At 61.7% G+C, this 25,628-nt stretch overlaps 1 protein-coding gene across 4 annotated transcripts in view; it reads right to left on the bottom strand.

Moving 5' to 3' along the window:
* The window catches only part of DNMT3A (DNA methyltransferase 3 alpha), a 47,489-nt gene extending 27,071 nt beyond the window's left edge, over positions 1-20,418 (bottom strand). For 2 of the 4 annotated variants that reach the window (XM_080616218.1, XM_080616216.1), the window contains exons 1-4: positions 20,305-20,418; positions 13,435-13,669; positions 8,966-9,067; positions 6,872-6,913 (exon numbers count right to left, since the gene is read on the bottom strand). In XM_080616218.1, coding sequence (XP_080472344.1) covers positions 6,872-6,913; positions 8,966-9,067; positions 13,435-13,503 — 213 coding nt within the window. In that variant the 5' untranslated portion in view covers positions 13,504-13,669; positions 20,305-20,418. The remainder of the gene's footprint in view (positions 1-6,871; positions 6,914-8,965; positions 9,068-13,434; positions 13,670-20,304) is intronic. The other 2 variants (XM_080616217.1, XM_080616219.1) reach the window with 1 other exon arrangement.
* Positions 20,419-25,628: the final 5,210 nt, after the last annotated feature.

Below are 25,628 nucleotides of genomic sequence, written 5' to 3'. Positions count from 1 at the left end.
CATCCTCAGGAGCAGAACACAATGCCTTGAAACCCTCAGGAGCTGGACATGCTGTCATGGTGTTCTCAGAACAAGGACACACAGCACCAACATCCATATGAAAAGGAAAATAATGCCATGACACTCTCAGGGCTAGGACACAGTGCCATGAAAACCTCAGAATAATGACTCATGAAAACGACACCTTGAGGAGCAAAATATATTGCAGTGGCACCTTCAGAAGGATGCAATGCCATGACAATTTCATGGGCAGGACCAGTACACACAGATGTGACATGCTGAGGACCAGGACACACAGATGAATGGGTTGCCCAGGGAAGTTGTGAATGCTCCATCCCTGGCAGTGTTCAAGGCCAGGCTGGACGAAGCCTTGGCTGACATGGTTTAGTGTGAGGTGTCTCTGCCCATGGCAGGGGGGTTGGAACTAGATGATCTTAAGGTCCTTTCCAACCCTAACTATTCTATGATTCTATGTGGCACCCTGAAGGCGAGGACACACTGCCATGGCATCCTCAGGAGCAGGATAAAATACCATGGCAACTTCAGGACCACAACATTCTACCATGGCAATCTCAGGACAGTGACAAACTTCCATGGCACCCTCAGAAGCAGGTTATGTTACATTAACCCCCTCAAGACCATGACACAATGACATGGCATCCTCAGGGCCTAGACAGAGGGATATTATACCCACAGGACCAAGACAGAAGTAGGTGACACCATGAGGACCTGGTTAATCTGTCATGGGATCTTTAGGACCGGGACATGCTGCCATTACATCCTTTGCACCAGGACACAATGTCATGATACCCTCTGGAAAAGGACACACATCCATGGCATCCTCAGAACCAAAACATAAGTATATGACATTATGAGGACCCGGATACACTGTCATGTGCAACTTCAGAACAACTACATGCTGCCATGACACCCTAAGGAATAGAACATACTCCCATGACATCCTCTGCACCAGTACACAATGTCATATTACCCTCAGGAAAGAGAAGACACATCCACAGCATCCTCAGGACCAAGACATAAGGATGTGACACCAAGAAGACATGGACACAATGCTGGGACACCTTCAGGACCAGGACAAACTGCCATGATGCCCCAAGGACCAATGTGACACCGTGAGGACTAGGCAATGCAGCCATGACACTCACAGGACCAGAACGAAAAGTCCATGGCATCCTCAGGACCATGACACAATGCATGGCACCTTTAGGTCCAGAACAAGTGGTCAAGACATCCTCAGGACCAAGACACACCTCCATGGAACACTCAGGACCAGGACTCATTGCCATAACATCCTGAGGAGCAGGTCATGTTGCAATGAACACCCAGGAAACAACACCATGACACCCTCAGGACCAAGACACAAGGACATGACGCCACAAGGACCTGGATACGCTACTGTGATACCTTCAGGACTACAACATAATGCCATGTCACCCTCAGGACCAAGACAAATGCAGGTGACACTATGAGGATCAGGACATGGAGCCATGGCAGGACCTGGATACACTGCCATGATACCTTCAGGACTTAGACATACTGTCATGATGCTCTTAGGATCAGGACACAATGTCATGTCACCCTCAGGACCAAGACAAATGGAGGTGACACCATGAAGACCTGAATACAACACCATGGCATCCTTAGGACCAAGACACAGGAAATGACACCATGAGGACCTGGACACAACACCACAATGCCCTTAGGACCAAGACACAACTTCATGTCACCCTCAGGACCAAGACAAAGGGAGGTGACACTGTGAGAACCAGGACACAATGCCATGGCACCTTCAGGACCAGGACAAGAGGCCATGGAACCCTCAGGGCCAGGACACAATGGCACAAAACTCACTGGTGCATGATACACGGCCATGACACCCTTGGATCAGGACATGGTGCCATGGTACTCTCAAGACAAGGGCATGCTGGGATGTCACCCAGCTGTCCCAGCCCCCCTGTCGGTGAGGACATCCCCAGCATAAGGGGGACACTGGAACTGCCTGTCCTGCCTGGCTCGCCTGTGCTGAAGCACTGTGGTGTGGGGCCAGTGTTGGGACCCGTCACTCCTGTGGGATCAGCAGCAGGAACATGGAATGGCTGGTGCATGTGTGCGTATGTGCAAGACAGGTGGATCCAGGGGCTGCATGACAGGATGCATGACATGCGTCTGCATGTAACAGGAAGGGACAGGGTGTGTGATAACCACAGCAGGGACAGCCCATGACGGGTGCTCGTGGGTGTTGCTACGTGTGTGTGTACGCAACAGGCAGACATGGTGCGCGACATCTGCGTGTGTAACAGGCAGAGCCAGGCCCCATGACACCACCATATGCAGACGTGGCCTATAGTGAGCCTGAGAGTGGGAAGGAGTGTGACAGGCACAGCCAGAGCACACGCATGTGTCAGATGGGCAACACCAACACCCGCAGGAGGTGTGCATGTGTGACAAGGCAGTGCCAGCACCCACAGGAAACATGCAGCTGGCCCTGGCTCACAAATGCAGCAACAGAGTGGCGAGTGTGCGCGAGTGTGAGACACGGGGGAGGACTGTCTGTGCCAGCGCTCACCAGCATGTGTGCGTGTGCCCGCAAGACAGACAGCAACAATGTGAATGCAGACAGCAGTGCTGAGCACGTTATCAAGGCTGTGGAGCTGGGAATGGCATCACTGGTCCCCTGCTATACCACCAGCCCCATGCATGGCACAGCAATGCATGGCACGGCACAGCACAGCACAGCAGGAGCAAAGTGAGAGCGAGAGGAGCAGCTCAGCTCAGCGGTTTTCGTGGCAAAGGAGAGTGAAAGTGCTGCTGCGTCACTGCAACAGCAAGGCACGGTGCAGCCATGGCAGGGTGGGCTCTGCCTGTGCTGCTCAACCAGACCCTGGTCATCCCCACTGCCACAGCACTGGAGAGCACTCAGTCTCCTCCTGTGTGCACACAGAGGTGCTGGCTCATTTAATGACAAGGCATGGGGGGTCCTGTCCCTGAGGCTCAGCCCCTGCCAGCATGGCACAGTGGAGCTGTTCAGAAACCAGCCTCTCTGGAGATCGCTCCATACACTGCTCATGGGTGTGGGGTGCCCACCACAGACTCAACCCCGCAAACAGACAAGACACCCGCAAGGTGCTGCCACTGCCACTGGGGCCAGGAGCTGAGGAGGTGACACCTGGTCCTCTTTCCCAAGCCTTTCGCTTGCCTTCCCATCCTTGCCCCCCCGGACGCACAGCAGGGGCTTTGCAAGAAGCTGGAAGCATCAGGAACTTCACAGGCTGCCAGTGATGGAAGGAGAGGCTACAGGTTTGCTCCTAGCCTGACTGTGCCAGGCCCTGCCTGGCCAAGGCACACTGACTTGCATGGGAAGGACAGGCAAGCCCTGTCTGTTCCCTGCCTGGGCTGGAGCAGGGCCCCCCACCACTGCAACAGCAATGGCAGGAAATGGGGACAAGCAGCCCACCGGCATCTTCCCTGCACTGCTGCCCGCTCCTACTCTGACCGAGCCCTCCCAGTGGCACAGGAGGGTGCTGGGGGCTATGGCGTGGGAGCACAGTGCCGGGGTGGCACAGAAGGGAGCCGGCTGCAGGAACCCTCCTGCCCGTCCCCAGCAAACTACATGTCCCAGGATGCACCATATGGTGGCAGGCTGCCAGGGAGCAAATGCTGAGCAGCCAGCCAGGCCTGGCGTGAGCTGGGGTGCCCGCCATGCTGCCCACCGTCCCCTGCCCCAAGGACACCGGAAAGCGGATGCCGAGTTGTGGGGCAGGAGCTTGGGTTGGGGGGATCAGGTGATAGAGGTGGCTTTGCTCCCCAGGTCTCCCAGATCCGCGTTGCCGCTGCCGCAGGAGCCCCCTCCCCAGGCGCGCACGGCAGGCGATGTGCCGCTTACCATGGCGCATCCCCTCCGGCTGGCGCTCAGACCCCCGTCCGCCTGCCGCCCGCCCGTGCGCAGGCGCCTGCCTCCTCCCTGCGCTGGTGGCCGCGGCCCCGCGGCGGCAGCGGGCGCTTCCTGCTCGGCACGGCCGCCCCGGCTCGCTGGCAGAGTCACTTCCTCCGCTTACTCGCTGGCTCCAGGCCGGTGGGTGCGGGCTATCGTGCAAAGGGGCAGCGACCGGAGCCCGGGAAAACAGGGACGAGCTGCTCCACAGCCCGCAGTTGGGAAGGGCTGAACACAGGGAAAACCACTCCCAAATGCCCTCCCGCTATACCGAGCCTGCACCACGCAGCCCCCACAGGAGCCCGGCTGGCCCAGCTCCCACAGTGCGGTTGTGTCACTTGTGCCATGGATGTGCACGCACCAGGCCTGAGGACATCACACACCCATGTGCTGGGGACACTTGAGCCACCGCCATCGTGGTGAGAGAAGTGAGAGAGGTCTCTCTCCCTGTGCCCCCAGGCAGCACAGCCTGGTTCCCAGGGAGGGCACAGCTCAAACAAGCAGACACCATTGCCATTGGGAGGCTGGAGGTATCGTGCCAGGCAGCTGAGCAGGAGCTCCTGGCTGTGAGCAAGGGCATGTTCAAGGTGATGGAGGTTGAAGGACAGACCTTGGTGTGCCCAGCTGATGGAATATTGCAGCCCTGGGAAGCCCAGACACCGACCGCAGTGGTGGGACAGGCTGCGGGGACGCTGAGCTGCAGTGGAGGGAGCTGGCACTGTCGGTGAGATGGATGCTGAAGAGCAAAGTCCCCGGCTGTTGGAGGGGAGGGAGCTGCCAGTGCCTCTGTGCCTGCACCTGGGCCTCACACTGGCTCTGGAAGTGACTATGGCGCACGCTCTGCCTGTGTCTCACCGCGCCTGTGCACCACTGGTGCCCCAACCACCCCGGTTTGGTGTGGCTAGGGGGCTCAGGGAAGGAGGAGCTGTCAGAACTGGCTTGGATTGTGATGGGGCAGCCCAGAGTAAAGAGGATGGAGGGAGACCTGGGGCAAACCAAAGCAGGGCTATAGTCCCGCATCCTGGTGCTCCCTGCCAGGGGCTGTAGCTGACAGGACAAGCAGAGTCCATCCTATGTCCCTCATGGGAACAAGCTGGGGGTCTCCATCCCTACAGCAGGCCTCATGGTAAGTGTAAAGGGATATGCTTCCCACTGCATCCTGCCAGTTCCCTGCACGCCAGCATCCCCCAGCTCCCCAGCCTGCACTGAGCCTGTGATAGGGGCCCTGCCGTTCCCAGCCCTGTTCCAGCCTCCTGCTTGGGGCCGCATCCTGGACACCATGCTGAAAACAATCACAGGGGCTGCGTGGGCTTCCCGGGAGGAAACGGGAAGGCCGGCAATGTGCTCCGGATTAGGCGGCTGCGGGGGCTGGCGGAGGCATGGCTGCGGGGGGCTCAACCCAATCCCCCCAATAGCATGAGGTCTGGGGGGCCACGCAGGCATCAGGAGCATGGCGGCATGCACTCTCCTCTGGGCTGCAAGGACATGGCAGTGACACTGGGGCTAACCATCACCACTGGCCCTGGGGCTGGGGAGGGCCACCCTGCCAGGACCATGCACTCCCCACCCCATGTTAGGCCCATGGCTGAGCAGACCACACAGGGGTGCCATGGCCCTTCTCCATCCCCACTCATGGCAGCTCCTTCCCACCAGCATGGCAGACCCTTGCCCACCATGTGTTCAGGAAATGGGTGTGACCACGCATCTGCCATGGCATCCGCTCAGCCCCAGGTCCCTCCCCAGGCCCTGCCATGCTGCCAGTGCCAGGAAGATGCGCCGGCTCACAGTGGGATATGGGGAATGTGGGGGTTAACCTTGGGGTGGGACAGGCACCACATCCCCTCACATGACAGCTGTTTGGGACAGGGAGACGCAGCCCACCCGGCACCACAGCTGTCGTGCCTTGGCACGGCACCCACCCAAAACCAGCCTCCCAGCACCCTCACGCCTCCAAGCCCTTCAACAGCCACACCAGCCAAACCCGGCGCCCTGGCTCCAGCCCTGCTTCCACTTTCCTACCTGGGTCAGAACCAGATGTTGGCTCACCAGGCCCCCAGGGTTCCCTGTGCTGCTGGCACGTCCCAGTGCTGCTGCTTAGACACCGCACAGGGGAAGGGGAGGCCAGGACTCACCTCATATCCATGCCCCTCCCAGGCTGCCCCGGCGCCCGTCCCTGTCCCCGAGGAGGGCCCGGCGGCGGGTCTGCCTTCCTGCCCACCCACCCGCTTCCTCTGCACTGACCAGGCCCTGGGAACAAGCACTGCCTTTCTCCCGCTCCCCTCCCCTCCGTTGGGCCCCCGCCAAGGACGCTGCTCCACTGGGAGCCCGCTGGGCTGCATGGCCCCATGCTGGCCCTGCCACCTCACTCGCTGCCAGGGAGACACCGGTGGGGACTTTAATGCGGGGTGGGGGCTGGCTGTGTGGCAGAGGGATGATGGGGGACAACCCCAATGCACTGCACCCCCTGGAGAGCATGCTGATCCCAGTCCAAACCCACAGGGCCCCTTCCCAAGCTTGGGGAGCTGCCAGAAGGGTGGACACAGGATGGAGCAGAACATAGCTCATGCCCCCTCTACTATGGAGATGGTCCTGGGAGAGTCACTGCGTACATGGCAGCATCCACAGACCCACTCAAAGAGGGGGTGTCCCCACTGCTGAGCCTGGCTGGAGCCACTGGTCTTGAAGCCACAGCATGGTTTGGCACAGAATGGCATGGCACAGCTCAACATAGCATGGTGCACCACAGGACAGCAAAGTATGGCCCGGCATGGCTCGGCATGGCTCAGCACAGCTCAGAACAGCACAGCTTGGCGTGGCATGGCACAGCTCACTGATACCATGATACCTGTCCCCAGCCAGACCCTCAGTGTGGGGATCTGGGAGGCCGCAGGAGCAGTGAGCTGGGGTAGCCCTGCTCACCTGGCTGACAGCATCACACCCCAGGCAAAACACGTCCGACACCTGGGAAAACAGAGGGACTGGTTACCACCACCAGGCAGGGCTCCCTCCTTCTCCTCCTGCCTCCCTGCCACCTCCTGCCTGTCCTCTGCACCCCTCAGAGCCCCCTGCGGGACCCAATGCTGATGGGGGTCCCAAGGCTGAGCTTCCCACGCCATGGATGAGTTAGGAAGGGGAGGCAGCAGCAGCACAGGTCCTTGGTGCCCCAACCCCTTGCCAGTTCCACATTGAGCAACCATGCTCCATCCCCAAGCAGGTCTCACTTCCTTGTCTCAGGCTCAGCACCCTCCTGCAACACATCTGTCCACTGGGTCCCTGTGAGTAGGGTCCTGGGGACCCTTGGCTGGTCCCCAAGGTTCACCCAGAGTCCCTGTGCTCGGCACCAGACCCACAGCAGCCATGGGCTGCTCCTGCTTGCACCAGCACCAGCACCACGGGACTCTCCAGTGGATGCATGTTTTTAGCAGCTCACACCCAGCTGGGGTTTTCCCCAGTCTCCTAGCAGTGCCCACGGCCTATGGGACTTGCCAGCTCCGGTCACTTGGCAGTGGGAGGTGCCGGCCAGGCTGGCTATGCCATGCATAGGGCAGGTGTGGGGGAGCATGGAGCTCCCGGTATGGGCACCCACCATGAACTGGGCAGTTCTTCTGCAAGAGATACCAGGATGTGCCTGGTGGTGTGGCACTGCCGGCATCCATCCATCTATCCTGGTCTGGACCCACTGTGCCAGACGGGGCTCCTGGGACCACCAGCTCTGATAGCCAGAGACCTCCTGGTTCCCAGGCTCAGTCTGTTCCTGAAGACTTTCCCCATTTGTTCCCGTGCCAGCATTGTTCTTCCACAGAAACGGCTCCCCCCGCCCCAGCACGTACCTCCCGCCCCACTGGATTTACAGCCAGCGTTCAGAGCCCAGCAGCCCTGCTGGCTCCCAGCCCCATGTCCCATCCCCAGGCAACGCTGTCCTGGCTTCCCCAGTCCCCCCCCCCCCCCACCAGGATGGCAGACTGGGACAGGCAGCACAGATCTGGACATGTCCAAGTGCAGGATTAACACTTTCTGCATTTGGAAACTTTTGCAGAAAGGTTTTGTAGCCTTCTAGCAGTGAAGGCACCAGGGAGCTCTGCCCTCTATCCCCTGCCTGAGCCCTGCCAGCACCCACGTGATATGCCCCTTCTCAGCAGAGCTTCAGCACCAAGAAGAACCTCTGCTCCTCCTCTGAACACCGAATTCATGGTGGCAACAGCAGCTGGCAGTCTGACATCTGGCCAGCCGAGGGAGGAAGCCACCATAGCTTCCCAGCTGGCACCAGGACACACCACAGCCTGGGAGGAACAAGTCACCACCTTCTAAGCAGCTTCCAGCACTGGGTGTCCTGTCCCGGTACCCCCCCAGAGCCGGATGCTGCCCAAAGCCCTGAGGACCCCATCACCCTGCAGCACCCTGTGAGCAACGTGGTGTTCTCCTGCACCTACCCCTTGTCCAGCAGCACCACCAGGGCCCCATGACATGCTCATGAGATGAGCCATTCCAGCTGCTTCGGCTCATGGTGGGCCGTGATCCTGTCTCACTGTGCTAGTGAGCTGGGAGCTCACTAAGCCCTGCGCACTTAGGAGTGGACATCACCTGCACAGCGGAGCTGGGCAAGCTGGAGGGGGCTCGGTTCTGTGCACTCACATCTACATTGTTACTGCACCTACTTGTGCCTGGCTGGCACTGCAGCCAGAAGAAGGGCTACAAGGAGGGAGCAGGGGTGCCAGCCCCTCAGACAGGGAGCAAACACATGGTGGTGTTTGCTCAACCAAAGCCACACTGAGTGGAGCGTTGCTGTCGCTGGGCACAGTGGGGCTTGCCAGGGGCTGCGGGGAGGGGTCAGCACTTGGGGGCTCAGGGGACACATGCTCCCCTCCTGCCGCTGCACTGCACTCAGGCTTTCCTCCAGCCAGGAGCCATGGCACACTGGGAGCCATAGTCTCCCACCAGAGCAGCACCTCCACCAGCGGGGAGGACACCCTGCTGCCCCCCACTTGGCGCCGCGCCTGGCGCCTGCTGGCTCACCTGGGCATGCTTGCGCTTCCGCCCGGGCCGCCCGGCTTTCCTCATGGGCGTCCCTGGCTCCTTCTCCTCCTTGCTCTGGTTCTCCTCGGGCTCCTCTTCTCCCTGCGAGCCGGAGACAGAGAGGACGGTTATGCCGCCAGCCCCAGGGCCGGGCAGCCCAGGGTCCTGTGCAGGGCTCCACCCCCACTTGGTGCTGGGACTGCCAGCACCATGGGTGCACCGCAAAGGATCATGCATGGCCAGGTGTCTGGCTAGCAAGGAGGGAGCTCTGCCAGCATCACCAGGCCAGTGGCCTCCAGGGCACCATTACAAGGGCGACTGTGACTCCAGGCTTGGGCTGCAGCATGACCTGCCCTGGGGCTGGGCACCTTCACCAGGGGAGCCCTCCTGCACCATGCCCCTGTGCTGCAGCTGGCTTGGGAGCACATGCCTGCTCCTGCAACCCACTGGAGCCCTACACACATGGGGTTGGGGGCACACTGCACTGTGCTGTGTGGAACAGGTTGCATGGTCCCCATGGCACAACACAGCACAGGTTGCTGCACAGCTCCCTGGGTACAAGGGCATGCAGCAGGAGCCAGGGTACCCTCGGAGCAGGCAGGCAGCTGCCTGCTTCACCACGCCACCCCCAGCTCAGGCGCTTCAGGGGGCCACGCGCCCCTGTCCATGCCCTAGAACGGCTGCCAGCGCCCCGCCACCCAGTCCCCCCTCCCCGGTGCCGTGCCCCAGCCTGGGGCGCTGGCACTGCGCACGCGCCGGGCAGCGGGGCAGGAATGCAGCCCTGGGAAATGAACCTGCTCCCCATGCCGGGGCTGCAGCAGCCGCCCAAGGACCGCAGTGCACCCGGGGCCCTGCTTGCCACTTTGGGGGCCTGTGCCTGGCGCCGCGGCACAGCGGGGGGACGTGCATGCATGGCGAGGGCTGCGCAGGGCCCCCAGCGTGTCCCGCAGTGGCGGCGGGGCCGGTTTCACCTGAGCCCCAGAAGATCCTGGCAGCAGCAGCCAAGGCAGGAAGAGGCCGCAGAGGGGGGAGCAGGAGAAGGAGGAGAGGCCGGCGGGGGGCTGGCGAGGGAGAGGCCGGGGAGGGGATGGGGCTGGCAGCCAGACAGCGCCGACATCCAGCTGCAACCACGCAGCCTTGCAGCCACAACGGGCGCCAGCCCTAGCTGCATTCCTGCCTGCTGCTGCGGTGGTTGCAGGCAGCATTGCCTGTAGCACCGCTGGGTCGCAGCCAGCACATCCGGGATCCGGCCTAAAGGTCCCGCAAGGTCAGGTCACATGGCCATGGCCATGGTGCCCCATGGCAGCAGCGTGCCATGATTGTGGTCCCCCAGAGTAGCTCTTCTGGGTCTCTCACTGCCCACCCACCGAAACCCAGCCTGTACCCTCTGTGCCCCGTGCCACCCATCCCACCTCATCCAGGGCTGTATATGTGGGATTGTGCAGGAGCCATGTGCCGGTTTGTCTCCAGCAGCTACGGCAGCCTATGAGGACCACACTTGTCCCAGCCCCATTGCCACATGCTGGTTGCCCCCAGCCCCTCCCCAGCACTGACAGTACACATCCCCAGCCCTCCAAGGACCATGCCCAGCCCTGGCACCCACAGGCACGGCATTGTGGGCTGGGAAACCAGGGGCTAGCAAAGACAGGCGGTACCTCAGCACTGGGGGGGGCTCAGCTCTCCACACAGTCCTGGGTGGGAATTTTTGGGACGGGTCCAAGACGACGTCAGGATCACAGTTCCAGCTCCATCCTGGTGCAGGAGCCAAGCGAGGGGGGGATGCCCAAGGTCCCACAGGCTCACTATGCATCACCATGCAGCAGAGCCTACAGCTAGGGGGAGCAGAGCAGAGCCCCCTCGGCTGCAGTTGCCCAGCCCCTCTCCTAACACTGGCAATGCCATGGCAGAGGTGAGCCCCCGACACCCATCCCTTTGCCCCCTGTGCTGCCCCAGCTGCCAGTGCATGGCTCCAACCACCTGCCCCCATTCCATACACTGACTTTGGCCAGGCCCTGGTGGTGTAAAGGCACGTATGTCTGGGTGTCAAGTGCGTGGTGCTGGCACATCGGCAATGCCGTATGGCCAGCCCTCCCATAGCCTGGCGAGGACGTGGCTGGGGAGCACCTTCTGGGTGCCACTGCCACGGGAGGTCTCCACTGTGGAGACAGGGAGGTGACCCCAGCATGCACAGGGACAAGGCAAGCTCCCCACAAGCTGTCGCTACTGCTGCAAATGGGGGGCAGCCCCATGGCAGAGCTCAGACAGTCCTGACACCACCAAGCTGGGGGACATGGAGCCCAGGGCATCAGTGGGGCTGCAAGGACCCCCTTAGGCACAGCTGGCACCCCAAAAGCAAGGCAGGCACCCGAGGAGCAGAGATGCAGCTTGAGTGCAAGCAGGGCTGGTGCAAAGGGCTGTGAGGGGGATCTGCTCCCCCTGGCCCAGCACAGGGTTGCCTCTGCTGCAGCCCCTCACTGCCAGCAGCTGCTTGGAGCTGAGTCATGTGCCCATATATCACTCGCTCCCCTTCTTCCCATGGCTCAGCCAGGCACGGGGCTGCATGGCACGTCCCTGATGCACTGTGCTCCTGTGCCGCTGCCAAGCAACAATCCAGAGGGAAACCACTGCTGGGGAAAAGAGCTGCTGCATGACGCAGTGCTGGCTCCATGACTGTTGTGCGGGTCCCTGCTCCTGGCTGCACCAGGCCATCAGCGGCGTGGGAGCAGGGAGCCCTTTCAGTAGGGGGACACTGCCCCGATGGGGCAGGAGAAGGTGGGTGCAGAGACACTGCTCTTGCACAGAAGCTGCACACCAGCTTGACCCAAAGTGCCATGGGTGTTGAGGATGGCCTCATCTTCCCAGCCCTGCAGGCAGCACACATCCTGCATCCCTTCGGCAGAGGTGACCTCTGTGTGTGGCTGCGAGGGAAGCAATGCTGTGTCCCGGTGGGGTCAGGCCAGGACAGCACTCAGCTGGCGTGCTCATGGCGTGCTCGCTGCCAGCTTGCATGGGTTGCTGGCACCCTGGGGACCAGCACTGGCGAGTCCTGCTTTCGAGGGTGAGCCGGGCTGCACCACAGGCATCAATTTATCCTACAGTTCTTTCCCCAGCCCCTGCTGTACCACAGCCCCATGCCGCAGTCTTTGAGCCAGATCCACCACGCACACCTATAGAACATCACCAAAACATGGGGTGGGCTTCCATGTCTGCCTCCCGGCCTGCCCCACCACCTCACTCACACTCCTGGTGCTGGTGACCTGTACAGGGGAAGCCCAGGATCAACCAACTGACCCTGGTTCACTTGTCTCCACCAGCCATGCCAAAAACGTGCCAGGCACTTCCCAATGGACACACTCAACCCCTCCAGCAGCTAGGAATTATGGCTGGAGGACAGGGAGAACCGGCATGGGATGGACGGTGCAGCTGCCACAGCCAAGCCAGCCTCGAGGAACTCAGATGACCCTGACCCCATGCTGCCCGCAGTGGGATGGCATCCAGCTGGCCACTGGCCCTGCTCCCCACGCCTTGACCAGGGCAAGCCCTGCCCCTGCGCCCTTCTCCTCTCCGTGGGAAGAGTGATGCCTTTACCGGCACTGCGAGCTGCCGCACTGACCCAGCATGTCCCGGTGTGGTAGGGATGCTGGGAACACTGGGGATGTCCCAGCCCCTGCTCAGCCCCACTCCATCCTGTGGCAGACAGGGTGGTTTGGGGTCATCCCTCCCCACAGAGCTGTGCTCCAGCCAGGAAGGCAGGGGAACACATGCTGGGGATTGGGGTCCATCTGTTGTGGCCACACGCCTTACACATGGTGTGGCAATGAGAATGCAAGCATGCACTGCGTGCCATCCAGCACCAGAGAAGTTCCCTCCAAGCCCAGGTTTTGCACATGGGGAGGCAAGGGGAGGTGCAGAGACCCCTGAACCCCACAGGAAGTGGGACCCCCATGAAGGGAGAAGGACTGGCACAAAGACTCGAGCCTGGCAGCAGTGAGGCTATACCCACCCCCTCCTGCTGCCCTGCAACTCAGGGCATGCACCCACCAGCCACCCCATCACCACCCAGCCATCAGAGCTGAGGCAGTCCCAATGTGGGGGGCACCCCCAGGCCACAGACAGGCTTGCCCCAGCTGTGGCTGCCACTGGTAGGTGACAGCAGGCCTCTGCTTCCCCATCCCCTCCCTGCGCTCCCCTACTGCCAAGAATAGCTCAATCTGTGCTAATCCTGGCCCGGCACCACGCTCCCCACCACGTCAAGGGGGGAGCATGACTGGCACACACCAGAGAGAACCCTGCATCCCCTTTTCCTGCATGGCAGCCAGCATTGGTCAGGAGCGAGCCAGACCCCCAGAGCCCACTGCTGCCCTGGCATCGCAGCCAAGGCCAGCAATGGGATCAGCCGCAGCACAGGCAGAGCCTCCCTGGCAGCCCCCCACCTACTGAGAGCCGGCAGAGCTGCAGTAAGTCCCTACCTTGTGTGAGTCGAGCGCCTCACGGTTCGGAGTGGGGCTGCTGGCATCGAGGGTCCCGCTGGACGGCATGGTGAGGAGTGAGGACGGGCGCCTGGGACTGGCGCCTCTTCAGCACCAAAGTGAACCCTGCTGCCGCTGTGCTCTGGCTCTCTGCACCGAGGGGGGGGTCCGGGAGCCGTTGCCCACTGCTGCCGCCAGCCCCTGCGTCCTGCCGCGTGCCTGGATCCTCCTGCCCCTGTGGGAAGCAGAGAGGGACAGGGTGAGGGGGCAGCAAAGCCCTGGCACCCCCTGCTTGCTGCACCGCGCCCCAGCCCCCAGCAATTATTAACACGCCATAACCTTGACTCAACTGGGCTGGGCCAGGCCCTTGTCCCCAGCATCACCCCTGGCCTGTGCGGGACGCAGGGCGCGGGGTGCAGGGCGCAGGATGCGGTGTGGGGTGTACGATGCACGATGGTGCCCAGTGCGGGGTGCACAGTGCACGTTGTGGAGTGCATGGTACAGAATATGGGGTGCAAATTGCATACTGTGGGGTGCAGAGTGCAGTGGTGCATGATGCATTCTGCAGGGTGCATGCTGTGGCGTGCATGGCGTGGGATGCATTCTACAGGGTGTATTGGGGAGAGTGTGGGGTGCAGAGTGCAGGTTGTGGGGTGCATTCTGGAGGGGTCGGGGTGCAGGGTGCAGGGTGTGGGGTGCATTCTACAGGAGTGGGGTGCAGGGGTGCAGCTTGTGGGGTGCAGGTTGTGAGGTGCATTCTGCAGGGGTTGGGGTGCGGGGTGCAGCTTATGGGGTGCAGGTTGTGAGGTGTATTCTGCAGGGGTTGGGGTGCGGGGTGCAGGGGTGGGTGCGGGGTGCAGGCAGGGGCTGCGGAGGAGGCGTCAGCCCCAGCACCTGTTGCTATGGCAAACGCTGCCTGCATTAGCCATGGCCGAGGCTGCTGTTGCCTTTGGCACCGGAGCTGCAATTTGTTTCTAGAGCTTTCCAGCCGCAGCCCGTTCCCAGCGGCGGGGCGGGGGGCTGCCGGGCGGGCAGGGCCGCCGCTCCTAGGAACAGAAACTCAAAACTCGACACGTTCCTCCCGTCCCCACGGCTGCCTGCAGCGGGGGCTGCCTGCAGGGCCGCCTGCGAGTTGGGGGGGGGTTGGGGGGGGCGGAGCGCCAGCCCTGCAGCAGCACCACTGCTTGCATGGCCCCCCCCCGGCACTCAGGGTGCTGGGCTGGGGCCCAAGGGTGGGAGCGCAGCTGCCCCTGCCCCAGCTCTCCCTGCACAGCCCCTCTGGCAGGCAGGGCTGGGGCGGGATACAGGCAGGGATGGAGGCAGGGGTGCAGGCAGCAGGTGGGATGGGTTGGGGGGTGCAGGCTGGGAGTGTGAGGTGCAGGTACAGGATGCGGGATAGGGTTTTAGGATGACACCTGGGGGTGCAGAATAGGGATGGGAGATGCGGGGTGGGGATGCAGGCTGTGGGTACTGCACACAGGATAACAGCGCAGGGTGTAGGATGGGGATGTGGAGTGCAGGCTACATCCACCCCCTCAGCCCTGTCAGAGCTAGTGGGAGCAGGGCAAGGGCTTCCCCATCCCTCTGCTTCATCATTTCAGGGAGCTCCCTGGGGGAGGCCCTGTGCCCTGTCCCTGTCCCCATCCCAGGACACTGTCCTCACAAGCCCTCTGTCACATAGGGCCTGTCACCTGTATAGTCCCTCTGTCCCCAGCCCAGCACACTTGGTCCCCTACGCTGCTGGCTTCTGCTCCACACCAGCACCCCAAGCACCGTCATGCACCTTAGTGAGATGCCTGGGGCTGGCACCGAGCACTCCAAGCACCCACATGCCACCGCTTCAGGCACCTCTCTGGCAGCTTCTGTGCCACCAGCACCATAGCACGCTGCTGGGCACAGCATGGCACAGCACAGTGTAGCACCTAGGCTCCATGTCCCTCCCTGCCACCTGCCTCCTTGGGGTGCTAGGGGCCCTGACCATGCCCACCAATGCCCCCAACCCTGCTCCTACCGCGCTGTGGCTTGGCAAAGCCCCGGCTGCAGGCACGGGAGGACACGTGCTGCTGGGAAGCACCCGGGGACACCCCGGCTGCACCCAGGCACCTCCGCGGCAGAGGTGTCCCACCCCCCCACCCCCCCGGCCCCCCCTCCCCGTGCCTGTTGACACTGAGGGGTGCTGATGTCCATGGTGTCCCTGCTGCCCGAAGGGTCCTGCCTGCACTGCCCTGCCCTGCCCTGCAGCACTGCTGCCACTGCCACTGTTTGCCTGCACGTCCCCACAGCCTCAGAAAACATCTCGGTCGCCCGCAGCCCCCCAAGCCAGCCCCACCGCACTGGAGTCCCTCCGGCAGCCCCAGGGTGATGGGTGAGCCCCCCCGCTCCAGCATCCCCAGTGCCTGGGTAGCGCGCGGCCGCGAGCCGCCCCGCTTGGCGCTGCCGAAGGGCCAGCTCGCGGGCTTTGATTCGCTTCCAGCAAACATGGTCTCCAAACGCACTAAAAATAGTTGGGCTGCGTACAAACCCCGCGGCAGCCCCGGGCCGGCGGCCGCCGAACAAAGACAGCGAGAAGTCGGCGGTACCGGCTGCCTCCCGCTCCCCCAGCCCCGCCACCGGCACCGTGGGGTGAGCGTGGCCATCCCAAGAGGGGACATGCGGGCACCACGGTAGCCCCCGGTCAGTATCAGCGCTGCCCTCCCGCGCTCTTACCCGGCTGGGGCTCGCCTGCCGCGGCGCGATGGGACGGGACGAGGGGCTGCGGCACCGTGCCCTCGCGCTAGGCCGCCGACACCCTCCTCCCGCAGCGACGGGGCATCCCCTCGCCGATGTGGTTGCCTCGGCGGCGATGGCGCGGACAGACCCTCGTCCGGCGGTCGCTTGCTTGCTCGCCGCCGAAGCGCGGGGAGGGACTCGCCGCGTTCCCTCCTGCCTCCCTATTTAACCGCTCGGGCTGACCTTACGGCTGACAGTGAGCGGGGGAACCGGCAGCCCCAACCCGCGCCGTGCCGCTCCCGCACGGCAGGGCCCCGGCGAGTCACGCTCGCCGCGCGGCAGAGGCGTTGCAAAGTAGGTTACCTGGGATGGATGGATGAGACACGCAGCACTGACAAAAAAAAAAAAAAAAACAACCAAACCCCCCCCCCCCCCAAAAAAAAAAACCCAACCAAAAAACCCCAAACCCGCCTTTTTTATATTCACGGACCTTGCCGGCGCCTGCCGTTCCGTGCCGCAGCCGGGAACCTGCAGGAACCTAAACGGCCATTTTAGGTGACAGCGACTGGGGTCCCCGACAGCCCCCCATGCCGGTGGCGGGTGACACCTGCACCGCAGTGTCTCCCCCTCCTGTTCCTGTCCTGATGTGACCCTGCGTGCAGCATCCCCCGGTGCGGTGACACGCACCGGGCTTGGACAGGGTCCCTCGTGCGCCTTTGGGGGTGGGGACGCACGAGGGACCCCGTCCAAACGCCTCTCCCGTGACAAGTGCCGCAGCGTATTATTATTGTTGTTGTCACTTTGAGTCACCGCCACCCCCGGGCAGCCGCGCTCCTCCTCCTCCTCCTCCTTCTTCTTCCCAGCGCCAGGGAAGAACTTCAGAATTGAGTCAGAGGGGACAGGAGCCGCGGCCGTGAGTCACCCCCCACCCCCTGCACCCCCCACCCCTGACTCACGGCAGGGTGCTCCCCCCCATCTTCAGCCCCCCTGCGGCGTGGGTGCTGCTGGCAGGGGCAACCGGGGACAAAGTGGGCATCCCTTGGGTCCCAAAACTGAGTTGAGCAGCGGCAACTCCCCTGCGATCGCCTCTGACAGATGGTTGCGCCGAAACCACAGTCGCGGGCAAAGCGTTGACCTCATCCCCTGTAATTGTAACTTACGAGCAAAATATTTGGCCACGCTGCTTTGGGGTGCACGTGGTGGGCAGGGAAACGCCTGCCCGCCTGGCCACACATGCAGCGGCTCCTGCCCTCGCTGCAACCACTGCGGAACAGTTGCCAGGCCCTGCAGGGGTTCTGAGGGGCTAAGGTGCTGGTGGGTGCCCAGGTGTCCTAAAAACAGACCCAGTGCAGAAGGGGGACCCCAGGTTGGTTGGCACCACTGCACCAGCACCACGGTGCACCCTGGGGAGTAATGCACTGCACAACAGTGCACCTCAGGGAGCAACACAGTGCCCTTTGCTGCACCCCAGGTGCAGCCTCAGGGAGCAACGTAGGATCCTGCACTGCACCCCAAGGTGCAATGAACTGCACTGTGCTGCACCCCAGGTGGGGTCAGGGACTGACACACTGCCCTGAACTGCACCCTTGGGAGCAATGCATTACGAGAAGCAAAACAAAGCACAGACTGCAGCCCCAAGCAGAGCTGAACCTGCGGAGCAGCAGCACCAGAAAGGGCCAGGAGCAGATGAAAGTGCCCATGAAACAGGATGGGATGGCCACGCGCATGGAAGACCCCAGCATCAGGACATAGTGCTGTTCTGCAGGTGGGACAGGAGTTCATGAAGGAGCCACGGTCAAGCTCCAGCAGGAACGCCTTGCCATGGAGAGCTGAGGAGCTCGGCGCGTGCAGCTTATTGGCGGGAAAAAACAGACCGAAAGATGATGTGATTACGGTAAGCAAGTGCTGCTGCAGGCAGAGCCCTGGGCAGGGCGGAAACCCTCCAGCTGGCAGGGCCTCGGGGCTGGGAGCAGGGTTCCAGCGATTCAACTGGCAATCAGGATCGGGCTTTGAACTGGGAATAGCAGTTAACCATGGGAACAGGCCCAACCGGTGCCGGTGGCGTGTTCCTGCATGTGCCGAGCCCTGCAGCTCAGCCTGACACCCCTCTGGCCAGGTTCGGTGATTTGCCAGTTCAGATGGTGTCAAAAAGCCAAACCAACCCACAGCCTCGAGAGCAAACCAGAGAGCAGACAACATCTCCAACCCGGCAAAACCACACACCCAAACACCGCTGGCTCCTCTGTCAGTGCTGGAGCCACCGCAGCACGTGTGCTCCTGGCACACGTGTGTCCTGGGCGCACGCACACGCGTGCTGGCAGTTACCTGGCAAACACACTCTTTCCCCTCCAGGTGCTGCAGGGAGCCACACCTCGCTGCTGGCCTGGCCTGCCCAGGGCAGGCAGCAGTGCAGGCAGAGCCTGTGGGAAGGTATCAGGCAGGGATGTGCTGATGTACAGTCCTAAAAATACCCATTCGAAAACCAGCAGGTTTCAAAAACCTTTGAAAACCCAAGGCCCCCAGGTGGCTGCCCCAGCATGGCACAGCAGCCCTGTGGCAGCACTGGTGTGAAGTGGGGCCCAAGCAGCGGCCACTACAGTATTTCAGGCACGGCTATCACTCTTGTGCTCGGCAGCAAAGTGGGCACATAGACAGCCAGGGGAATGCCAGGGCTGCAGCCTCGCCAGGCAGCAAGCAGCATGGACACCAGCATCCTGCCTTTCCTCGAGAGGCAGCGGGTGCTGCATGTCACGAAAAGAGGCTCCCGCTAAGAAGTTTCGAGCTGACTCAGCATGAAAGGCCAATGCAGGCGCGGGAGCTGCCAGGAGACAACATCCACTCCCGGTCCCTCGCCGTGGCTGCCCAGCTTCAAGGGGTTTACTCAGGGCTGGTCCTGGTGTCCCCATTTGGGTGTCCCCGCCGGGGCGGGCGAAGGGCATCTGCTGGCATGGCCAGGCGGGATGCGGGCACCCGCCGTTGCAGCCGGCTCCTGCCAACGCGCAATTGGTGCAGCAATGCAAGCACCGAACGCCAATCCCGCGGTGACACCGTCTACGTCACACAAAGGGAAGAAATAAAGAAAGAGGAACTGAGCGAAGAGGAAAATTTCATTTGCCCACAGGTTCGCACACATGAACACACGAGAACGAAGAGGGGAGAGGAAAAATAAAAGCGAGAGGAAAGGGGAAAGCAAGCAGGCAGCCCCGGTGGGGCCGGGGAAGTGGGCAGGCAGCGGGCAGGCAGCACGTAGTGCCCTGCCAGGCCTCTGTCCGCGCCGCCCCGTCCCTGCCGGGCTTGCGGCGCTTCTGCTTCCCGCAGGGGGGAGATCGGGGCAAACCCCACAACTTTGGGCAGCCGGACCCTCGGGGCAGCTCTGCCGCTGCTGCGCCTGCTGCTGCTGCCGCCGCCGCCCGGGGGAGGGCAGCGCCGGGCCGGGGTCTGCGGGAAGCGGCCCCGCGCCGCGGCGGGGATAGCTCCGGCTGCAGAAGCCCCGCGGGGTCTCGCCGCGGAAGGTCTCCGGTGCCCTCCGATGGGCCGGGGCTGGGTCACACACCCTCGGCGGTGACACCACCGGGCAGCCTCGCAGCCCCGAGCGGGCAGGGCCGGGGCCCCGCGCTGCCCTTCAGCCGCCCGGAGCAGCGCTCAAGGACACGGCGGCGCCGAGGAGGCCGGGCCCGCCGGCCCGCGCAGAGCCGAGCCGAGCCACCCGCCCGTCAAGCGGGGCCGGGCCGGGAGCGGGGGTGGCCGCGGGGACGGGGGGGGCGGCGAGGCGGGCTCGGCCCGGCGGGTGGCGGCCCGGCCGCTGCCATGTTTTCCTGCTCTGCGCTGCGCCTCCCGGCCCGGCCGGCCCGACCCCGCCGCAGCCCCCGCCTGCCGCCGCGATGCCCCTGGGGTCGTGGGGTACCGGGAACACGGGGACACACGGCACGGGTCCGGGGCGGGGGTGTCCGCGGGCCGCCCGCCGGGCTGTGCGGGACGAGCAGGAGGGAGCCGAACCGAACCGAGCCGAGCCGAACCGAGCCGAACAGAGGCGAACCGAACCGAGTCATGCCGAACCGAGCCGAGTCATGCCGAGCCGAGGCAGGGACTGCTGAGCGTGAGGTGTCCCCTCCCGGGGGTTCTTGGGGGCCACCCGTGTCCGCCCCGCCGCGGGGCCGTTACCTGGGCCGGTGCGGGCCCGGCGCGCCGTGCCGAGCCGTGCCGAGCCGCCGCCGCTGCGCTGCCCGGCGAGGCCTCCTCCCGCAGCGCCGCCGCCTCCACTGCAGCACCGAGCCGCGCCGCCCGCCGCCCGCCCGCCGCGCGGTCCTAGTGCCCGCCGCGCCGCGCTGAGCGCAGTCCAGCCCTGCCGGGCCGGCCTCGGCCCCGCCGGGCCAAGCTGAACAGAGCCCGGCAGGGCCAGGACAAAGTAGCTGCAGGCAGTGCCGGGCCGGGGTGTGCCGGGATGTGCGAGATGCGGCTGGGCTGGGCCAGTCCGGGCAATGCTGGGCCTTGCTGAGCCCAGCTAACCTGAGCTGTGCTGTGCCGTGCCAAGACAGACCATGCCAGACCAAGCCAAGCCTGCCTGGGCCAAGCCAAGTGTAGTCAAAGGTTGTAAAGTGTCAAGCCAAGCTGGACTGGAATGGGCCAAGCAGATCCAAGCCAGGTTGGGCTGGGTGATAGTGAAGTTGAGCTGAACCAGGCTGGGCCAGACTGGGTCAAGCCAATGCCAGCTGTGCTGTGCCAAGCCAGACCAAACAACCCATGCTGGGCCGGGCCGGGCCAAGCCAAGCCAAATTGAGCTGTGCCATGTCATGCTGGTGTAAGGTGGGCTGGCCCAAGCTAAGCCAGGCCCAGCAGTCCTGTGCAATGCTGGGCTGAGCCAGCCCACCAGGCAGGGGCATGCCAAGCCAAGGAGCACTGTGCCACACCAAGCTGTGCCATGCAGTGCCAGGGTGTGCAGCACCAAGCTGGCTGGACCATGCAGTGCCGAGCTATGCATGCCAAGCTGATCCATGCCATGCAATACCATGCTATAAAGACTGCTGCCAAGCCAAGTGGTTTCATGTTGTATCAGGCCATGCAGGGCCATGCAGTGGTGTGCAGTGTCAACTGGAGCAGGGCCATGCCAAGCAGTGCCATGCACTGCTGTACAAGGTCAAGCCACACTACTATGCTGTGCCAAACAGTGCCAAGCAGTCCCAAGCTGTGCCAGGTCAAGCAGGGCTATGCAGCACTGTGCCATGCAGAGCAGTGTTGAGCTCACAGCCATGCTGAGCTGAGCAGAGCCAAATCCTGCAGCAAAGCACCATGCGGTGCAAGTTTGAGCCGTGCCATGTGCCATGGTGTCTACCTGTGCCAAGCTGTGCATTGTCATGCTGAGCTGTATCATGCTAAGCCATGCTATGTTGAGCTGTGCCAGTGGTTGGGAGCCATGCCAAGCTATGCAGTGCCATGCCAAAGCAAGCCACGCTGGGCAGTGGTGAGCTATGCTGTGCCAGCTGTGCCATGCAGCGTTGAGCCATGCTCTGCCATGCAGAGCTATGGGGACCTTCTCTATGGTTTGCACTGGCTCCATCCCTTCTCCCCATGCTCATGCCAGCTGTGATCCCATTGTCCCAGCAAGCCCTGACCTGCAGGATGTACCACTAGGCACTGCTGGGATATCTCCAGGAGCCTCTGCTTGGTGGGCACCCATGTCCCGTGCTCCTGCACCCCACACCAGCCCCATGAAGACCCCCAGTTTCTCTTCTTGCCAGGGGCTGTCAGAGGTATGCTGGGGGTGAGCAGGGACTGAAACGTCCTCAGGGCACCTTCCCCTGTGAGGTATTTGCATGATAGTTCCTTGAAAGGCTCAAAGCCTGGTGGGCATGTATGCACCACAAAGGCTCAGAAAGCAGACACTGAATCACAGGAGTCAGCAATTATGATGTCTTTGAGTCTCGAGCTTTGTAAACACACCTGAGGTCTCCTGGGGCCTGATACAGGTTCCTGGAGATCTGGGGGGGAAGTTGCTGCATCCCTCCAGCCATGGTGGGCACCCGGGGGTGTTTATGATGCTGCTCCTGATACCTTGCATGGGTTGCACCACCAAAGCCTGTACTTGACCAGGGCCACATGCCAAAGCTGGGACTGTCGGGTGCTGAGGATGAGGTGACCTCGGGGGGGGCCAGCCAGGGAGCATCATAGTACCACTTGGACAACTGCCCGGGGTCCTAGGTGGGCATCCACAGCCCCTGGCATGGGCACAGTGGTGCCTGGCAGCACCTGGCCATGTTTCTGCAGCCCCACTCCTGCCCCTGGCCATGCTGTGCTGCTGTGCTCTGCCATGCCGGGCTGCATCCCTGAAAGAAACCCTTCAGGCAGGGCCCCAGCTCGTCTTCAGTGCTGGAAGGCACCTAGTGCACATGGGGGCACTGTAAAATAAGACATTAATTAATAATAATAATTAATATTGCATTCTCCTGACTTAATAGGCAGCCTCCTTTGCTTCTGCAGGGAAAGACTGCTCCTTTCTTCCTTTTCTCCCTCCCTCATGTTCCCATGGGTCTCCTAAGGGAGCCCTCCAGATGTCTCTGTGTTCTAAGCTGGAAAGAAGCAGTTGCCCACTGGCCCAAAGCTACAGCAAAGGCTGACGGGCTGCCTGCTTCTGCTGGTACCTCCCTGTGCACAGCCAGCAGCAACACGGTGCCTGCTCTGAGTCAGCAGCAGCAGACCCAGTGCATGTATTTGAGCCAGCATTTGGTTGCTTCCTGTGCTGGGGTCAACCCCACCAAACCACACGGGCAGAGTCCTGAGAGTCCTGTGGGACTGGCAGCAGTGCCAGCTGCCAATGGCCATGTCGGCAATGGTGAGGCCTCGGGCGCTTACAGAGCTGGGCCTGGGTGCAGCAAGCAGTGGAGTGCCATTGCCCAAACACGTAAGAGAGAGGATTTGCCCCAGCTCCTTGTAGTGCAGTGTAGCCAGGCCCAGTGGCAGCCTGGTGTGCGGGACCCCTGGGGTGAACAAGAACCCAGTGGCTAACCTGGGCTGTGTCAGGATGCTATGATCAGCTGATTAAACCCCAGCACCCTGGCTGCCCTAACCCCAGGATGCAGCTGATGGTCTTTGCTGTGCTCTCCCCATGTACTCCCTGTGAACGCTACCACAGCTCAACCCCAGCAAACCCCATTTCTCCAGTTGCTTAATGTTCCCAGCGTGCCCTGAGCAGCACGTGCCATGGTGTTGGCTGGCAGGTCTCCGGTATGCTGCCATGTTGAACTGCAGAGGCTTTGTTGCAGCCATGGCATGTGCTGTGCCAGGGCTGGCAGGGCTTTCCTTGCAGTGAGGGGCATTGGCAATGCTGGCATTAGCACACTGCTTGGGCTTGCTGCAGCTCCTGGCTCCGGCAGGGTCTGCCATGCTGCAGGAATTGTTTTCCATATCCCGAAGCCCTGGCCTAATTGCAGTGCTGCTTGGCACAGCCGCCCTTGTGCCCTGGCACAGCCACGCTGGCACACCCATGGCTCCCCACACCTCATGCTGCAGCACTGCAGGTGACTGCCAGCGGCACTGGCAGGCAGCCAGCCTGGCAGCAGCCCGGGCACGCACTGGTCCTGTGCAGCACACGCTGCCTGCACTGCTCCAACAGGCAGTGTTGCCTACAGCATGGAGAGCTGGCAGCTGTGCCACAGAGCCCTGCCAGAGGTAGAGCTGCCAGAAGGTGCATCATGGCATCAGGGATAGCTGCATGTAGGACTGGCTCCATGCCAGAGTAACATCACATAGGTATAGAATCATAGAATCATGGAATCACAGAATGGTTTGGATTGGAAGGGACCTTAAAGCTCATTCAGTTCCAACCCCTGCCTCAGACAGGGACACCTTCCACTAGACCAGGTTGCTCCAAGCCCCGTCCAACCTGGCTTTGAACACTGCCAGGGATGGGGCAGCCACAACTTCTCTGGGCAACCAGTGTCAGGGCCTCACCTACATATATGTGTATGTGTGTATATATATCTCTATAGGTACATATCTATATAGGTGTATGCATATAGGTATAAATCTATATAGATGCATATCCATATAGGTACATATGTATATACGTATATATGTATGTGTACGTATAGATATATATGTATGTATATATGTATATATGTACATATCTCTATGTAGATATGGCTCCATGTAGATATATCTGCATAAGTAGAGCTTGATATAGGTGTATCTGCAAGTAGGTATAGCTGGAAGTACATATATCTGTACATGGCTGCATGTGGGTACACCTGTGGGTACCTATGGATGCAGGTACATATGGCTGCAGGTATGTATGGCTGCAGGTATGTATGGCTGCAGGTATGTATGGCTGCAGGTGGGCTCAAGGCAGCATCCAGGAGTGCTGAGTATCTGGCAATGCTCCCTCCTGCTGTAGCATCCCAGGCCCCAACTCCACAGCCAGGTGGTCTCCTGTGTGGTTGTCCATGGGGCAGTGCCTCTTTCCAGGGAGCAGCTGCAGGGACCAACAGGATAGGGATGGGAAATGCTGCACGTGGGGCAGCACTCCCTGCACCACGGCACCAGATCTCCTGTGCCTGCTGTGGTAGGGCGCCATCTCACTATGTTTCAACCACAGCATCTCCAGGGAAGCTTCATCTAAACGATCAATTAACAGCCTGCTCGGGTTTCTATTTTTGACTTGTCTCCTTAAAGACCAACTGCCCCATGACCAACTGGGGCTCTTTAATCCACTGCTAGGCCAGGCTTTGTGCCGGGTCAGACTTTGGGCTGAGCCTGGCCTTTCTTCTAGATGAGCAGAGGACACAGTGCTGCTCATGCTGGTGTTATTTATTGCTAACACCTGGCCTGAGCTGCTCTTCTGGCTGGGTCAGAGGGAAAGGGAGGGCAGGTTTCCTCTCAGAACAATTATAGAATCATGGCATGGTTTGAGTTGGAAGTGACCTTCAAGCTCATTCAGTTCCAACCCTCTTCCCATGGGCAGGGACACCTTCCACTAGACCAGGTTGCTCCAAGCCCTGTCCAACCTGGCCTTGGACACTGCCAGGGACGGGGCAGCCACAGCTTCTCTGGGCAACCTGTGCCAGGGCCTCACCACCCTCACAGGGAAGAACTTCCTAAGATCTTATCTCAATCTCCCTTCAATCAGTTTAAAGCCATTCCGCCTTGTCCTATCCCCACATGACCTCATCAAAAGCCCCTCTCCAGATTTCTTGTCAGCCCCTGTAGGCACTGGAAGATGCTCTAAGTTTTCCCCAGATCATTCTCTTCTATGTTATTGTGTTTTCCCTGTGGTTCCCACTGCGGTGGGTGCAGGCGGCGGGGTTGAAGGGTTGAAGCCAGGGGAGGCAGTGGTGCTGGCAGCTCCCTGGGCATCTGGGCTGCAGGTGACATGGGGCTGCTTCCCTGGCTGGCTGTCCGTCTGTCAGGGCCAGTGGGATGCTTCTCATCAGGGCGCTTCCTGCGTCTCTATCACCCGTCAGGAGGTTTCACCCTTGTGTGTGTTCTTGCTAACA

This window comes from Psittacula echo, assembly GCF_963264785.1.
Source record: "Psittacula echo genome assembly, chromosome: 4".
NCBI lineage: Eukaryota > Metazoa > Chordata > Aves > Psittaciformes > Psittacidae > Psittacula > Psittacula echo.
The sequence above is the reverse complement of the archived record's forward strand: the minus strand, read 5'-3'. Positions and strand labels throughout refer to the sequence as shown.